This window comes from Sander vitreus, chromosome 18, assembly GCF_031162955.1.
Source record: "Sander vitreus isolate 19-12246 chromosome 18, sanVit1, whole genome shotgun sequence".
In the NCBI taxonomy this organism is placed as follows: Eukaryota; Metazoa; Chordata; class Actinopteri; order Perciformes; family Percidae; genus Sander; species Sander vitreus.
In genome coordinates, this window is record NC_135872.1 from 11,070,700 (window position 1) to 11,086,230 (window position 15,531).

The window sequence follows — 15,531 nt, forward strand, 5'->3', positions numbered from 1 at the left end:
AGCATACAGAAGATATAAACACACACTATGTGAGAGAGAGAGAGAGAGAGAGAGAGAGAGAGAGAGAGAGAGAGAGAGGCCTAAAGAAAGACAGCGAGAGATATTTAAACACACCCAGAGGTCAGCTGGAAGACTTAGCCATTGCACTGCCCACACACTCCCACATGCTCAACATCATTAGAAACAAAAGGACACGACTGAAACAATGCTGCAATCTGTGCTGCAACCTACACCAAGTGAGACAGATCCGCCCGAGTAAGAATTCACCGCAAGAATCTCAAAACACATCAAAGAAGAGCGCTTTGAATTCTTGCGATTCTCCAACATTTCTTGTTTTAATCACAGGCTTTTTTGGACTAAACTCATCATTAAGTTTCTTATACTCATTTACCTTGAGATCATGTGCCTCACAGATCAAAATCAATATAACCAGAATATATTAACATCATGGTTTGCTTTGACAGACTGGGATCTATTAAGTAAATTGGTTCTTTAATGACCAGCATCTGTTCAGCTTTGAGAACGTGTTGTGTGTCTTACGCCACCCTGTGGGCTGGACGATATACAAACAATGGAGAGATCAAGGAGACATCATAAGAAAGTAGTGCAGATAAAAGACTGAATTATAAAGTTTTATTTCAGCCTTTGACACAGTGAATAATGTATCATTTTACATACAATTTTAGTGAAATGTAAACAATAAAAAACTAATTTTACCACCTCCTAATCACTCATTTTGAACCTTGTGAAGTCCAAGCTCACGGTCAGTTAAAGAGACCAATTGTCGGTGTTTAAGAGCTTCAGGCCCTGCACATGTCACATCCTCCAAAAATATGACATTTTGAGGATGGACAGTGAGCCACTTCCACAGATACTCCATCCTCTCGTCGCATACCCAGGGGTTACCTGTTAAGATCATCTGGAAAGAGGATTTTCTCTCATTCAGCAGCTCCGAGGGGAAATGCTGCAGCTGATTCTGATTGAGCATCAGAAGATCAAGATGCTGGAGACCCTGGAGGAGGGTCGCCGGCAGCACTTGGAGCTGATTCTCATGCAAAAACAGTTGGGACAGTTTTGGGTTGTGGGCGAACACTGTAGGTTTCAGGGAGCGTAATTTGTTTCCAGCGACATTCAGTGTCTCCAGGCGGTGCAGGTTCTTCAGTGCGTCAGGTTGTAGATCTTGCAGATTGTTGTCACTCAAGTCTAGATTCTCCAGATTGGGCAGCTTCTGAAGCAGAGCGGCGGATACACCAGTTAAACGGTTTCCAGACAAATCCAGCCAGATCACGCTACTGTTGCCAGGAAACCACTCAGCATCAGCCTTTTCAATCAGATTATTTTTCAGCACAAGACTACGAAGTGAGGCATGGCTGAAGACATTTGGAGGAAGATGAACCAGCTGATTTCCTGTCACATCCAACATGTTCATGTGAGGAACTTCCTTCAGTAGATCTGAAGGAAGGCTTGTCAGGTTGTTGTGATACAGCTGGAGGTTGTTTAAAAGAGGCACAGCACTCAAATGACTGGCTGTGATACTGCTAAGTTTGGTGGATTGGACAGATAGTCGAGTGGTGTTGGAGGGTAAACCATCTACAGGCAAATGTGTGAGGGAGCTTTGGCTGCACACCACCTCTGCACCTGAAGATGGAAAGGAACAGGAGCACAGATCTGGGCAAGAGTGGGCGCATTCAGCCAGTGCAGTGAAAGTCAGGAGCATCCACAAGTTCATCTTTAAAGCACTGCACAAAGGAAACATACACATTACATGAGACAGATTTATACAGGATATCAAGAAATGTAATAATCCAAGTACAAATTATCAGGTATTTACAAGTAATATAACTGCATTGTGAAAATCTGATCATAAAATACATAATCTTACCTGAAAGGCACCGCAGAATTCTTTACGGTTTTTGATCCCGGACTTGGTTTGAGTGTATTTATCCCCAGCAATGAGTCAGGACAAAATGTTGCAAGAGGCAAACAAAACTAAGCAAACAATACAGCTCATCAACCGGTGAGTGCTTTATTCCTGTTCTTTCCATAAGTACAGATGTTACCAAACACAGAACATTTTTATGCAATGGTTTAATAAGTTATTTTAAGTGATTTGTAAATACTGGATGTGTGCAAAACATTATTTTATAAAACTGAATGAATTAGGTATTTCATTGAATTTCATCATTTAATCCATTTTCATATTGGCATATTCTTGGTGTTTGGATTATTGAAGGAATAGTTTAACATTTATGGAAATAAGCTTTTTCGCTTTCTTGCTCAGAGTTAGATGAGAAGATTGACACCACTCTCTTGTCTGTTGATTCAATATGAAGCTACAGCCAACAGCTCATTAGCATAGCAAAAAGACTGGAAAGCAGCTAAAGCTCATCAATTAACACATTCTATAGTGTTTGTTTAATTCAAACAAAAATACCAGCTTTGGTTTTACAAGGTCTTATGTTGTGCTGGTAGGTGGATTTATTACCTTTGGACACAACCGGGCTAGCCGTGTCTTTGTGCATTTTATCTACAATTAAGACAGAAAAGACAGACATTCTTGAATGTTCTCTTTACTCGTATCACATTTTATTGTACATTCAAATTAAACTGACAAAAGAGAATGTTTCAGTGATTGAAGAGTAAGACAGGCTGATCAGATAATAACCAGTATGAGGATGGAAAATGTTAAGACTGACGGTTTAGTTCACTTTCTGTCAGTGACATTACTGAGCGCCCCACCAGAGACTGCGGTCTGGCACATATGATGGTCTCTGGCAGGAAGACTTTCTTCTTGTTCATTTGAAGCCACTTCCAAAGGTACTCCACCTTCCCATCACACAGCCAGGGGTTGGCGGCCAGGTCCAGCCCCTCCTCGTCCAGGGAGCTCAGAGGGTCCAGCAGACCTGCAGGGATGTGGCTCAGCTGGTTGTCATCCAGACTCAGGTGTTTGAGCTGAGTGAGCTCCTGAAAAAGGTTTTCGGGGAGTTTGTTGAGCTTATTCCGAGAGAGGAACAGATGGGTGAGGTTTCGATTGCTCTTAAGTATAGATTCATCCAGGGTGTCGAGCTTGTTGTTTTGCAGGTTTAGCCTCTCAAGTTTGGTCAGCGGGTGCAGGGAATTTGCAGAGATCTTCTGCAGACGGTTGTTGGCAAGGTCCAGATTCTCCAGGTGGGGCAGCTTCTGAAGCAGAGAAGCCGGGATCTTGGTTAAACTGTTCCCAGATAAGTCCAACCAGGTGATGTTGCTGTTATCAGGGAGCCACTCAGCATCGGCGTTTTCAATCAGATTATTCTTCAGCACCAAGTTGCGCAGTGGGGCGTTGATGAAGACATCTGCAGGCAGGTCAGACAGTTTGTTTCCTGTGAAATCCAAAGTGTTGAGGTGAGGAACGCCTCTGAGAAGATGAGAGGAAAGGCTCTGCAGTTGGTTGCTGTACACGTGGAGTCCTTTCAGCAGAGGCGTGGCGTTCAGGTGCTCTTCGGAGATGGAGGTAATGTTCGTGAACTGGATGGTCAGTAGGGAGGTGTTAATCGGGAGACCCTCGGAGGGGTACTCTGTCAGGGGAACCTCATTGCAGACCACCTCAGCTTTTCTGTGGTAGCATTGGCAAAGTGGTGGGCAAGACAGAGTGCCATGGCAGAAATATGCCAACCAGAAGAAAGGAAGGACACACCAGGACTTCATTACTAGAAGAAGAGGACACAGATAGTTTAAGATGAGGAGGAAAATATACAAGACCCCACTGCAAAACATCACAAATCATTTTCAGTTAATGCACAACATGTTCAGTAAAAAAATAAAGCTTATGTTCATAGACATGATGTTCAATACCATGACTAACAAAATGAAACTTACTGTTGTTTTCTAGATGGATGAGTAGCAGCCAGATCACTCCTTCAGCAGTGGTCACACACATTTGGCGAGCAGAAACCCCCAATCTAATCATTTCTCTTTGAGTAAACAAGGACACAGTCACTACACAGTCATTCGTCAAGGACGGACAGTTGCAACAGACTGTGTGACTCTACTAACCTGCACGGAAAGTACAAAACCTGGAAACTTAGTTAATGTGGGTTTATTGGAAAACATTTTATAGTTCTGCTAAAAACCCTCGAATGTGAAATATGACGTTGAAGTCTGTGTTAATGTGACCATACGCAGTTTAGGATTTTGATGGTTTGCCACTGAGTGGAAAAACTAAGATCAATGTTTACAATTTTTGTACTTTGGATTTTTTAGATATGTGGGAGGAGGAGGAAAGAGTGGGGGGAGAGAGAGCATGCAAGAAAGAGGTAAAAATGCACATTTGAAATAAGGTAGATTATATGTCTTTTTTGCTGGAAATTAAACCCATCTTCAGAAAAGCTAACTAGTTCATGCCACATCATGTTTACATAGAAATGATTCACACAAATGCAAAATGTTTAAAGTTGCATAGTTTTAAGTTACATAACAGCAGTGAACAAGAGTTCAATGAAGGATTTATCTTATAGCTTGAATTTACGCTACTTAATTTACTTATTAATTATAATAAAAAATGGGTCTCCATTTGTTGCTTGAATGTAACCAAAGCAATAATATATCCTCTACCTATGTAAAAGTTGCCATCCAATAATTATATATATATATATATATATATATATATATATATATATATATATATATATATATATATATATATACACACACACACACACACTACATATATTGCTACTGTATACTTCTACTCCAATATATATATATATATATATATATATATATATATATATATATATATATTGGAGTAGAAGTATATAGTAGCATAAAACAGAAATACTCAAGTAAACTACAAGTTCCTCAAATGTATATTTAAATATACAGTAGCACTTAACACTACTGCAAGAAAGACATCCTTTTAGAAATTAAAATCTCTAATTTTCTCTAATTAAAAGACTAGAGATAAAGTAATTAATGTTGATTCTCGATGAGGAGGAGAAGGCTGCGTGCCACCTGATGTTGCAGCTGTCGATACGGCAGATTTCATGGTTATTCAACCAGAACATACAGTCACATAGCTGATTAACAGAATGGATCAGACCTGCAGTATGAAGTACAAATTTAGCAGATGGGCAACTAGATGAACCACTACATTATGTATGATGAGTGCCAGTTGGCTTTAGGCTGTTCTGAAAGATTTATTTCAGTCAAGCCCACTCACTCCACATGCACTTGCAAGATAGAGACAGACCTATTCTGGTATAGTTCAAATAGTCTCCTCAAATACACTGTGGTCAGATATAACATCTCAACAAGGATCGTTACAATATTCCTATGGCATTTCTGTGTTTATAATGTCAAGGGCTCTACATTGATCTCATTTTTTTGTGACAGCACTCACATATCAATATACAGTGTACACTATATACCATTTTCTAACATTTTTTGGCCTCCATTTTGATAGGACAGCTGAAGACATGAAAGGGGAGAGAGAGGGTGGAATGACATGCAGCAAAGGGCCGCAGGTCGGAGTCGAACGACGGGCCTGCTGCGTTCAGGAGTAAACCTCTATATATGGGCGCCTGCTCTACCAACTGAGCTATCGGGGCGCCCCATTTTCTATTATTTTTAATAAGTATATCTTAAAGGCCCTATACTGTATAATTATACTTTTAAGGTTCATACTTGTATTTGAGGTTTCTACTAGAACATGTTTACATGCTTTCATTTTCAATAAAAACATTTTTTTCATACTGTCTGAATATACCTGTACTCACCCTCTGAAAAACACTGTTTTAGCTCTCTTTAAGGCCTACCCCCCAAAAAGCCCAGTCTGCTCTGATTGGTCAGTGTTTCTGGGTCTCCTGCATCTATGCTCTGGGAGTCTTTGCACCGTCCTTTTGCAGCCAGTAAATTAGTGGGATGACACTTTAGCAGCACTTTCTACCTAAATATATTAAAGTTGTGACATCTAAACTGTACGGAAATCCTGATGACTCGTTTAAAGGCACAATTTCTAAATTCAGACTGTCTGCATTTCTCTGTGGATTGAGAATTACGATACTTTCACAGTATTTATATAGTATGACTGGACTGGCTTTATAATTAAAAAAAAATCTCACTTTCTACAATACAGTATGGGACCTTTCATATTATTATTATCTCACTGATACCTCATTAATAATTGAGGTACAGGTCAACAAAAATAAATAAACATGATTTAACATGTTTATTAGTGCGCTTTAAAGGTGCTAGAAGGCAGACAGTCAGGCTAGCAGTTTCCCTCAGTTTCCAGTCTTTATGCTATGCTAAGCTAAGCGGCTGCTGCTTCATCACATAAAATGATTATATAAAAGTGGTATCAATCTTCTCACCTAGTAACTCTTGCCAAAAAAACAAATAAATGTATTTCCCAACATGTGGGACTATTTTTTTTAAACAATGATTAAACTCCAACACTGAGTTCATTGATACCACACTAATAATTCAGGTACAGTGCAACATGGAAACATGTAGTTAGAGAAACCAAATCCAAACCCCAGTCTTTCTCAATTCTTCCTGTCAAAAATAACAAAACTCATTGAACTTGACTTTTTTATATAATGAGACCAATCCTACATGTTGAATTTCGAAACACGAATGTTGAAACAAATGAAATATAAAATACTTATTTTCATGGTTACATAATTTATTTGAATTTGTCATGAATGGAAAGAAGAAAACATTGTTTCCGTTCAATTCACATTATTCTGTCTTATGTTGTAATGGATCTACTTTGTGCAATGAAAACTGTATTAATTTACAAAACAAGCATATAATGTATAATGTGCTGCTGACTTATATCCATGAAATTAAAACAGTCATTTACTATGAGCTACATTTTGTGTTACAATACACAGACAGACATCTTAATCCTATATACAAATGTTCACACATATGACTAACACCTCACAAACACAAATCCATGTGAGTCACTGCATCTGACAGAATAAAATGTCCATGTTTTTGTCATGATGGTTATAAAATAAGGCAGTTTCAGTCAAGTTTTTTAAAAATGTCTTCCTATAGATGAAGTCTCGCTCTCATACTCATTTTCTTCTTGTTAAAATGACAAAGGCAGCCCCAGTTCTCATGACGACAGCCAGTTTCTGTCCATTTTTTTCAGTCTACTGCCCTGAAGAAATAACATGTACTGTAGGCACTGCATCCAGACTGCAGTCATATATGCACAAAGATGAAAATACACATCTTTGATCAACCAGGGTTAACTGTGAAAAGAGAGAGAGAAGGAACATTATGTGAAAACCTGGGATGTTACCAACAGAATGACTGGACTTCAAAGGCACGCGCACACAAAATCAACACATATTAAACCAGGAAGCTATCCAGTAGCCACACAATGCATGAGTAAAATGCATAAAAAGCAGACAGGAATGGGAATTATCTTAGTCTGCATTATGCAAGAAGTGAAATATTGAAACCCATTTTGGGACATGCGCTTATTTACCTTTTTGCCGAGAATTTGATAAGAAGGTTGATAGCACTCATATCTGTACTGTACAGTACTATCGAAGCTAAGCTTAACAGAAAGACTGGAAACAGAAAGAAACAGCTATCCTGGCTCTATCCAAAGGTATTTAAGATATTAACGCTTTGCTTGAGTGAGCTACAGGGGTGCTGGTAGGCAGATTTTATTACCTTCGGACAATATTGTTGCTAGTATTTATGCTAAGCTTAGCTTCATATTTAATGTACAGATGTGCGTGTAGTATTGTCACTTAACTCTCTGAAGAAAAATGTGTAAGTGTATTTCCCAAAATGACAAACTATTGCTTTAATATTTTACTTCTTGCAAACATTCAGACCAAAATCTGCTTTTTGTGCAATAAACAGGCGCAGCAAGCATATTTCCCAAACCGTCAAACTATTCTTGTAGCAACAATGAAGTTCAAACACAGAGTTCATGTTTTCCCACTGTAAACTGTAAATTTAGAAATCACACAAAAACATGCCTCTGCCGCATTAAGGCCTCCTTCTAACTGCAAACACACATGCAGAGGTCCAGTTACCCTCTGTACCCCCTCTTTCACTTCCTTCAGAAGAACAAATCATCATCATCATTATCGTCATCATCCAACGGCCAATTCCAGTCTTTAAGGCCAAACTCAAGCAATCTGAAACAGTAGAGGATCATCGAGGGGGTCAACAGCCTTTCGTGTTTCATAAACTGCTGGGGCAATACATGCCAGGTTCAGCAGAGGGCAGCGTAGAGCTGTGAGTTGTTAATTGAGTGACAAAGTGCTGCTTGTTATGATGAGGGGAGTGTTAATGGACATGGCGGCACAGCGTTATGGAGGGAGGACAAGCCCACCAAGCTCTGCTACTTACAGTCTCCCAGCATGAGAGACGTTAGAATGGAGAGGTCAGAGGTCAAAGGTCAGTGGAGGATGATACGGAGCATGGGGCCAGTGCTGAGGGATGAGAGCCAGTTAGGTTGTAGCTGAGAGAGAGCAAACTTTGACAAATGAGGGTCGTAATCAATCCCAGATTCATTAAGTGACTCCCATAATGGTTTCCTACTCCTACTTCCTATCAGGTGGCTACTGACGCTGTGTGAGAAGCCGTGTTGGAGCATGAATGCTGCATACAGCGTTAAAAGAATGATTCAGAAATCCTGTTTAAAGCAAGACATCCTGCATCAGCCACAGCTTTAGGCCCCTTTCACCTGCCGGGCCGGGTACGGACAGATATTTAGAAATTATGTTCGGGTTCTGGTCGGGCTCGGTCACATCAGCACGATAAGGCATTGTTGCCCCGTGTGTGCTGAAGCGAGATTTTAACTGTGTCGGGCTCGGACATAAATATCTTAATTCCTGTCGGGCTCGTTTGCAATAGAGTGCGGATCGGGCCGCATTTTTCTGTCCGAGCCCGGTCCGCGTCCGACAGAGCAGTAACTGAACCCGGCACATGATTGACAATCATCAACAGAGACAACAAAGTAGGTAGTAAGGCTAGTCGTTTTGATCATGAATCAGTTTTTTAAACCAAAATTTAGTTGAGTTGTATTTTTAAATAACATTAAAATAACAAGTGCTACATCAGCCATAGTTAGTTTTTGTTTAAGAACAAGATGGTCATATCGTTATTGCAGTCATGTAAAAAATACAACAGAAACAAATTGAGCTTCAATCTGGCTGGAAAATTAAAAAATATGTTCTGTATGCAGTAGAATCTTTCCCGTCCTTACCTGGGCTTGCCTGATGGCTGCTGCTGTCTGCTGGGCTGGATCTTGATGGCTCCGCGATGGGCCGACATACGAGGCGAAGCCCTGGGTGAAGGTCGCGGGGAGACTCGCGGAGAGGAGCTCGATGTCGCTTCATGAAGGTTGTTTTGTGCCCCAGAGGGAGGACTCATTGTTGGGTGTTTCCTCGGGATGCGTTTGAGGAGGTGGCTGACCCAGCGCTGCTGCTCCTCCTGAGAGTTGGTCAGCAGAAGCAGCTCTTTGGCAGTGGATATGTCGTAGTTCACTGTTGAAGACAGAGATTTAAAATGGATCAGAAACAGAGTTTCTCCAGACATTTATTTCTTTGTATGTGGGCTTAATTCTATGGTGCAATTCCAGGCTGTCCACTGTGGTAGTGTTGTGTTGGACTGCAGTATACTAACATATATTGTGCCCACCATATCTTAAGTTGACTAACAAGGACATTAAAAACATTTTCAGTTTCATTTTCAGTCACAAAAATAGAATTTATAATGGGCTGTTATTGGTCATCTGTTCGATGTACAAAGGCTGCTATGACATTGAGCGTAAAATATAATATCATAATTATACTGTATACTGTATATAGAGCTGAAACTACCAAACTTTTATTTTTTTACTATTTCCTGACATCTTAGTGTCTGGGTGATACATTTACTAAATGATTTAGATTCATTTATGATAAATTGCTAGTTGCGCCTCTTAATATCTAATAAAATGTTTCTATAGTCAGAAATGGCAGCTGCTTGAACAATGCACAATGGTGGTTGTGTACTTCATCTTAAAGCATAGCTCCATGGTACAAGTGAAGTTCTTAATTATCTCTTGACTGAGCGTACTGACCCTTGCAGGGCACAATAACTTCTTCCTTTCTGTCCAGGTGATCTTTGTGGCACTTGGTGTGGCAGCGGCGGCACTCGAGGGCTGGCGGGGGCTTGAAAACGTGCCACAGGGGCCGAGCACAGGCCTCACAGCTGGAGGGGAAGTGGTACAGAGTGAGGATGAACTCGTGGCCCTTGTGGCTGATGTAGGAGGGACGGTCACCATACGGAGCGGGCTCCACTACAAGCTCCTGTTCACGTTTAATCTCGCCTTCATTGGCATACAAGATCTGGGGAAAGACAAGAAAAGGAAAGGGATTGAACTGAAGATGTATTGAGGCAGACAGCTGAATTGAGAAAACCAGATAAATACTGACAGTCTGAACAAAGGGAGAGGGGAAAGAAAGACAAGGCAACAGAAGTGTCCACGCTCAAAGTCCTCGAAGGAAGTGTCCTACCTGGAAAATCCTTGGAATTTCTTTGGCATCTGCACGGTACACGTCAGTTTGAGTGACAGGTCGGACATGAAATAGCTTACTGTAGGAGGGAGAGAGATGGAAGAGTTAAGAATAGACCCAGGAATGTCTAATCAATAAGAATAGAAAAATATGTGTAGCACCAGCAGGGTATGCGGGTATTGAGTCAGTTTTCTCTTTCAAATCATACTTTTGTCATATAGGTTACCCTGATTTTAGTTCATTAGCATGGCTGTCCACTCTTAGTAGTAACAACTTAAATAAATACTGTTTAAAAAAGTGCTCTATACATACATTTTACCATTTTTATGAATTTTTGGTATTACATGTTTAAACCCTGCTTTAAATGACTCACTCGATGTCCAGGGTCATGAAAGGGTTGGCCTGTTCTCGGTCCAGCTCGCTGTTGTAGAACAGGATCTTCTTACTGCTCACAACTATAAACTTTAAAGGAAAGGGAAACAAGGGCCAAAAGGTTAGACCTAATGGTACTGGTGATTACTAAGAAAACAAATCCATAGATATGAGATATAGTTGTGGCTGCATTACTTTTTTGTCCCAGCCAAACCGCTTTGTGTTCTTGGTAGGAAGTGAAATCCAGCCCTCCAGCCTGGAGTCTAGTTTGCAGAGAAAAAGACAGGAAGATGTTAACACAAAGAGGAGAAATGCCTTTAATCATGTGAACCACTTAAAAGAACACCTTGACATTTTTTAAATGGTGGCATTTAGTGGCATTTTCTTCAAACAGACTTAGAGAGGAAATAATGAATTGCTAAAACCAAAGGGCAAGTGGCATTGCTACTTGGTTTCAACAACAGGCTACTCAGTGGGAGCTATAAGGAGTATAAAGAATATCCAGCACAAAATATAGCAGGTGTCTGGCAATGAAAAACAAAGCTTTTTACTTCTATCTTAGGAAAAGCTTGCACGCCAACTTCACACTTGTTTGCCCACATCTTTTGCAGTGAAATAAATTTGACCAAAGCAGGCAAGCATCAAGCTGTGAGCATTAACATGTCAAGTGACCATTAAACAGGGTAAAAGCACAGCAGAGTCCACAGAGTAGAGGGATTAGCGGAAACTTTGCAGGGTTGAACCAGGGTCGGGGGTATTTCTTTCTCCATTCAGGAAAAAAATACAATTTTAAAACAAAAGGAAATATTTTGATAAATGAATGTTACAAATAATTGTTAGGTCAATTGCAGTTTTCATTTGCAACCCCATCCCAGATTTAAACTGCCATGCAGGGTCACCTGCAGGTTCAGCCTCAGGGGGCTGTTCGTAGGTGAGGGCCAGGGGACGGTGGCCCTGCTCCACCCGCCCGTCATATTCTTCTTCATCCTCAGAGTCAGAGTCGAAGAGAGTGTGAGCAGCGTGAAGGTTGGGCCGGGTGTCGATGCAGACAGATTTGTGTGTGCGCTGGTAGGTGAAGGACATTGATTCTGAGGTGTGAGAGTGAGTAATGCGCACTGTGCCGGACAAGGTGGAGAGAATTTGAGGTGAAAAGAGGGGGGGGAAAGGAAGAAGGAAGAGGAAAAAGGTCAAAACCTATTGGCCTGGAAGAGACTCAAAGTGAAAACAAAGGAAACAGTGAGAACTCAGGAAGAGGAATGCAGGAAGTGCATGCAGAAGTGTACGTGCTTATAGGATAATGAGTAGGATTTGGCATCAAGAACCGGTTCCAACTTGGAATCGTTTCAAAAATTACGATTCAATGGAATTGTTTCTTTATTGGAATCATTTTGAATCCGATCATTGGTTCCAAATTGAACTGTACTTTCAGGCGCTTGTTGTGTTGCAGCCATGGTGCACAGTAAACGCCGCGCTAACGTGTGGCTTTATTTTAGGTCCAAAAAGCCTGGTAAAACTGTAAATCACCATTGAATCAAAATAAAATCTTCCTCTTATCCGTGAAATAAGCATGTGACCCGTTTCAACTTCACCCCTCAAAGAATCGAAATCGAGAATCGATAAGAACCGCGATCGAAAGGAAGAATCAGAATTGTTAAAATCAAAATGATGCCCAACCCGAATAAAGAGCGTGAGATGAAGTCTACTTTGTCTACCTGGGTATCCGTCACCCATGTCCATGTCGTTGCCACTGCTGATGCTGGTGGAGTCCAGAGAGTGAACGCTGAGGGAGGTGATCTGGCAACGAAGCTGCTCGATGTCACTGTCTTTGCTGTCCAACGCCATCTGAAGCTCCAGACGCACCTGGTTCTCTTCTGCTATCAGCTGAATAAGAGACACAAACAGGTTTTTAATTGCAGTTGCAATGTATTTTCTATTGTTTGCAGTTATAATAAGCCAAAGAAAAAATGTCTGTACACAACTTAAAGTGCTCATATTATGCTCATTTTCAGGTTCATAATTGTATTTAAAGGTTATATCAGAATATGTTTACATGGTTTAATTTTCAAAAAACACCATATTTTTGTTGTACTGCACATTGCTGCAGCTCCTCTTTTCACCCTGTGTGTTGAGCTCTCTGTTTTAGCTACAGAGTGAGGCATCTCACTTCTGTTCCATCTTTGTTGGGAGTCGCACATGTGCAGTACCTCGGTAAGGACTACTACCCAGTCAGAAGCAGAGTATGAGGGCGTGCCACGCTAGCAGCTAGGCGAGCATTATAACGTGTTACAAAGTGACGCACGTTCATCACGGAAGTAAAGGCTGGACTACAATAGAGCTGTTTGGAGCAGTTTGTGAACAGTGTTTTCTGTTGGAGATGGTAAGTGCCTTTGGGGTGGACTTTGGGCTTTTTCACTTTGTAAACCTATAACGTGCACAAAAAAGATAAGCCAAAAAGCATAATATGAACACTTTAATGTGTATATATTCATGCCATTTGTCCGTATGCTGGTGTGCAGCATCGGCATACTGACCGCCTGCATATCCGTCAGCTCTCTCTGGTACTTGATGATGGTGCTGTTGAGCTTCTCCTTCTCCGCTCTCAGCTCCAGCTGCAGCTTCCTGTTCTCCTTCTCCTTCCTGTGCACCTCGGTGTCGATGCTTCGGTGGCCTCTTTGCCCTGTCTCCCTCCTGTTCATCACCTCGGCCAGCTTGTTGACAGCCTGGGAGCAAATACACAACAACGTAGCTTTTTACAGAGATCTTATTTGTGATTGATATGAAATCAGTAAGCACACAGTGAAACCTGCAGGAATATCAATTTTTGCTGCAGGATAGATGTAAAAAAAACTTGTTTTAGATCTTAGTGATTTTGCTCAGAGTTCAACACAATGCCTGCAGTTGAACATTATTCTTAACAACAAATGATGTGGCATAACAGTTGTAAAAAAGTCAGACAGTCAAAATAGGAAAGTATAGAAAATATTCCAGGGCTTTCCAGACCTGCGTAGGCGCCCAGACACACACCTGAATTTTAAGCGTTCTTTCATTCTGCAGCAGCTTTTCAAAGGACAGTTTGAGCGAGTTCATCTGCTTCTCCTCCTCCTTCACTTTCTGGAGCTCTATATAAATAGCAGAGAAGAATGTTAATTCAAATACTTTACTTACTTAACATAAGTTTTAGTGAAGTAATCCATAAATTATAGGGCAAGTTCTTGGTTCCCTGATGAAGAGATTAATGGTGACTTTTCATGACATTTTTATAGCCCACTCCTCATAAATCATCTGGATATGTAAGACAGCTTTTTAACACATTTTCCAGCATGGAGGGAAATGTCATTCCTGTAGAAATCTTTTCTCTTAACGTGGCGCTTATTAGTTCCAAAATGACACTCACGTTGCTGCATGTCTTTCAGCTGGTTGTTGAGCTCCTCTTTCTCGCTGGCCAGGTTGGCCACGTCCACCGTCAGAGTGCGGTTGGACTCTTCCAGCTGTAAGGAGTGGCAGTGTAGAGGAGTTAGAGTCTCATCCATGCATACAGTAACAAACAAGCAAGATAACTTAATGCATATGGCACATTTGAAAACAGCAGTTACAAAGATCTTTACGTGAATAAGAACTGGAAAAAGTGCTTTTAACCATTGTTACTACTAATTACTGTGATTTCCTGCAGTGTTGTCAATGTCCAGCTTCAGTTTTAATCCAACTGTCTAATCAATTTTACACCTGGGCCACCAGCTGAAGCAGTTAACTAATTGTTAAACATCTAATTAAAAGGTACCCTGTAGGGTAGGGGTCTTCAACGTTTTTTTAGGCCAAGGACCCCTTAGAGACGGAGTAGGGACCCCCTACTGATTACATCTATAAAAAGGTAAAGGTACTTTATTGTCACATACAAATACATGTAGCGGAATTCCTTCTCTGCATTTAACCCATCCCTCAAGGGAGCAGTGGGCAGCCATTTACAGTGCCCGGGACCAACTCCAGATCTGAGCCAGTGGGGGACTGACTGTAGAACCTAGTACATGTTTTCTGATGGTGGGGGAAAACGGACCACCCGGAGGGAGAACATGCAAACTTCACACAGAAAGTCCCGGAACGACCTGGATTCAAACCCAGAACCTTCTTGCTGTGAGGCCACAGTGCTAACCATTGGGCCATCATGCTGCCATGACGTACCTATATTGTATAAAATTAAGTTGCATGTTGATAAATATAAAAAATATTTTTTAACATAATTTGGCGGCCCCCCCTGCACTAACTCTGAGGACCCCCTATGGGGTCACGGACCCCCTGTTGAATATCTCTGCTGTGGAGCACTAGAAGAGCTATGGAGCAATGTTTTTGTAAACGAGACCCACTTTTTCCCTTTCCGACCCCCAGTTTCAGGCTGTTTCACTGATCAACAGTTGGTGGCGCTAACGTGCCAAGGAAGGTAGCAAAGTGCCAACAAAAGGCAGGAAAGAAGCCTGCAAGCTAGCAAACATGGGTGTAAACAATACAGGTTTTCAAAATACTTTCTAAATACTTTTGGTACAGGAAAGAACTCAAATTTTAAGTTGAAATTCAAAGCAAACAAAGAAGCCCATCATTAAAATCACTAAAGAGGTCTTATATTGGAATTTTATTTCACGATCAACTATAA

The 15,531-nt window shown here is 41.0% G+C and overlaps 3 protein-coding genes across 6 annotated transcripts in view; all 3 read right to left on the reverse strand.

Annotated features, from left to right (window-relative positions):
• Nucleotides 1-727: 727 nt before the first annotated feature.
• On the reverse strand, nt 728-2,074 carry LOC144533840 (uncharacterized). Its single transcript, XM_078275406.1, has 2 exons — nt 2,061-2,074; nt 728-1,739 (listed from the first exon to the last, which is right to left on the reverse strand). The coding sequence occupies exons 1-2, from the start codon at nt 2,072-2,074 to the stop codon at nt 728-730; spliced, it is 1,026 nt and encodes a 341-aa protein (XP_078131532.1).
• Nucleotides 2,066-4,443, reverse strand: LOC144533366 (uncharacterized). Its single transcript, XM_078274680.1, has 2 exons — nt 3,856-4,443; nt 2,066-3,686 (listed from the first exon to the last, which is right to left on the reverse strand). The coding sequence occupies exons 1-2, from the start codon at nt 3,944-3,946 to the stop codon at nt 2,686-2,688; spliced, it is 1,092 nt and encodes a 363-aa protein (XP_078130806.1). The 5' UTR covers nt 3,947-4,443; the 3' UTR covers nt 2,066-2,685.
• Nucleotides 4,444-6,556: 2,113 nt separating this feature from the next.
• The window catches only part of LOC144533021 (rho-associated protein kinase 2-like), a 31,486-nt gene continuing 22,511 nt past the window's right edge, over nt 6,557-15,531 (reverse strand). For 2 of the 4 annotated variants that reach the window (XM_078274054.1, XM_078274055.1), the window contains 11 exons: nt 14,284-14,377; nt 13,914-14,008; nt 13,421-13,609; nt 12,602-12,770; nt 11,789-12,004; nt 11,085-11,152; nt 10,891-10,979; nt 10,518-10,596; nt 10,082-10,349; nt 9,224-9,503; nt 6,557-7,244 (listed from right to left, as the gene is read on the reverse strand). In XM_078274054.1, the coding sequence (XP_078130180.1) occupies nt 7,241-7,244; nt 9,224-9,503; nt 10,082-10,349; nt 10,518-10,596; nt 10,891-10,979; nt 11,085-11,152; nt 11,789-12,004; nt 12,602-12,770; nt 13,421-13,609; nt 13,914-14,008; nt 14,284-14,377 (1,551 nt within the window). In that variant the 3' untranslated portion in view covers nt 6,557-7,240. The remainder of the gene's footprint in view (nt 7,245-9,223; nt 9,504-10,081; nt 10,350-10,517; nt 10,597-10,890; nt 10,980-11,084; nt 11,153-11,788; nt 12,005-12,601; nt 12,771-13,420; nt 13,610-13,913; nt 14,009-14,283; nt 14,378-15,531) is intronic. The other 2 variants (XM_078274056.1, XM_078274057.1) reach the window with 1 other exon arrangement.

Coding starts and splice junctions, on each gene's coding strand:
- LOC144533366 (XM_078274680.1), bottom strand. CDS start 3,946: ATGATTAGATTGGGGGTTTCTGCTCGCCAAATGTGTGTGACCACTGCT. Junction 3,687..3,855: donor CATCCATCTAGAAAACAACA/GTAAGTTTCATT, acceptor CTCTTCTTCTAG/TAATGAAGTCCTGGTGTGTC.